General features: G+C 29.6%; 1 protein-coding gene across 1 annotated transcript; it reads right to left on the bottom strand.

The window, feature by feature from the left end:
- Positions 1 to 396: 396 nt before the first annotated feature.
- On the bottom strand, positions 397 to 1,047 carry HELRODRAFT_184336 (hypothetical protein; the record flags this gene model as incomplete). The annotated part of the gene is made up of 3 exons (XM_009022663.1): positions 397 to 439; positions 639 to 738; positions 870 to 1,047. The coding sequence occupies 3 exons, from the start codon at positions 1,045 to 1,047 to the stop codon at positions 397 to 399; spliced, it is 321 nt and encodes a 106-aa protein (XP_009020911.1).
- Between the last annotated feature and the right edge of the window lie 360 nt (positions 1,048 to 1,407).

Here is a 1,407-nt window from a genome sequence, read left to right as displayed (position 1 = left end):
CACACATTTTTTACAATGTTTTCTTTATAACTATTAATTTATGAATATGTGACTTTGATGTTTTTTATCTTTATTGTGGAAGCGTTTTTTAAAAGCTCTAAACTGCATCATTTTAATGTACAATTAACTGCTTTATTATGTGGCGATGTGGAGTTCGTAAGTACATTTGTATATAAAAACAAACTAAGTATCAAAATGTACTTACATTGTTATACCTAATTTTTTTTATAAAAAACCTTTTATATATGCTCATATTTAAGTACTTTCTCAAGTACTGGTACTTAAAAATAATTACATTTTCTTATTAAAACTGATATTTTATAAATTTCCATGTTAAACATAAACTTTGCCATTTGCCACCTAAGTTTGATTGTATGTAGATATTTATGTATGTTTCTATGTCTGGATGTATTTTTGTATATTAATGTGTCTTTTGTGTCTGAGATGGTGTGTGTATGTGTGTGTGTGTGTGTGTTGTGTGTGTATATGTCTACTGTATATTCATCAATGAGCATATTATATATATTTATGCAAATATATATTTAAACACAAAATTTCAGTTCAAAAATATTTCCGGTTTTTATGTTATTTGCATTATTCAATTTTAACAATTTTTATGTTTCAAATTTGAAAAATACATTGTTTGTTGCTTCAATAAAACACTTGCTGCATTAGTCTGAGGGCATGAGTGTCTGCAAAAATTCTGGGCATCTGTTAATTGCGGTCTACCAACGTCATCTGTCCATGTCAAAAATACATTTAATTATGGTTGATGACGATTTGAAAAAATTTAAATAAAATAAAAAATGAGTTAGTAAGCAATATAAACAATTAAACATTATAGCTTGATTCACAACAATTGTTTGAACCGTTTTGATGGTAGAATGCTGGCCGGGGTCCACCATGAATGAGGTAATCGATTGCCTCCGTCAAACGTCTAGCTCGCTTTTCGACCGGAATCCTGTTCAAACCTGCTTTGATGTTCTCTTTCAAAGCTTCCATATCAAAATATGGCTGATCAGAATTGACATTCGAGTATACCACCATTGTAATAACAATTAATAAGATGAGCTTAGCGTGCAAATTTATTTCAAATTTATTTCAAATTTCGGATATATTTTCTAACATAATTTAAACTTTTTTAATCCATAATATTAAACTGTTGGTTTCATTTAAAACCGTATTGCTACGATTTAACAATGCCAAAGATTTGAAATAGCAAGTTATCTACAATATCTAAAGCCCTCTCCGCAATAAGGAGTTTAAGGTAAAATTGAACAACTGGACTTATATATATATATATATATATATATATATATGTATATATATCAGAGGTGGACATGGGTTGGGTTAACCCATGGGTTGGGTTGGGTTGGGTTGGGTTAACCCATGGGTTGGGTTGGGTTG

This window comes from Helobdella robusta (genome assembly GCF_000326865.2).
Source record: "Helobdella robusta unplaced genomic scaffold HELROscaffold_322, whole genome shotgun sequence".
Taxonomy (NCBI): Eukaryota; Metazoa; Annelida; class Clitellata; order Rhynchobdellida; family Glossiphoniidae; genus Helobdella; species Helobdella robusta.
This window is presented reverse-complemented; position numbering and strand designations above follow the sequence as displayed.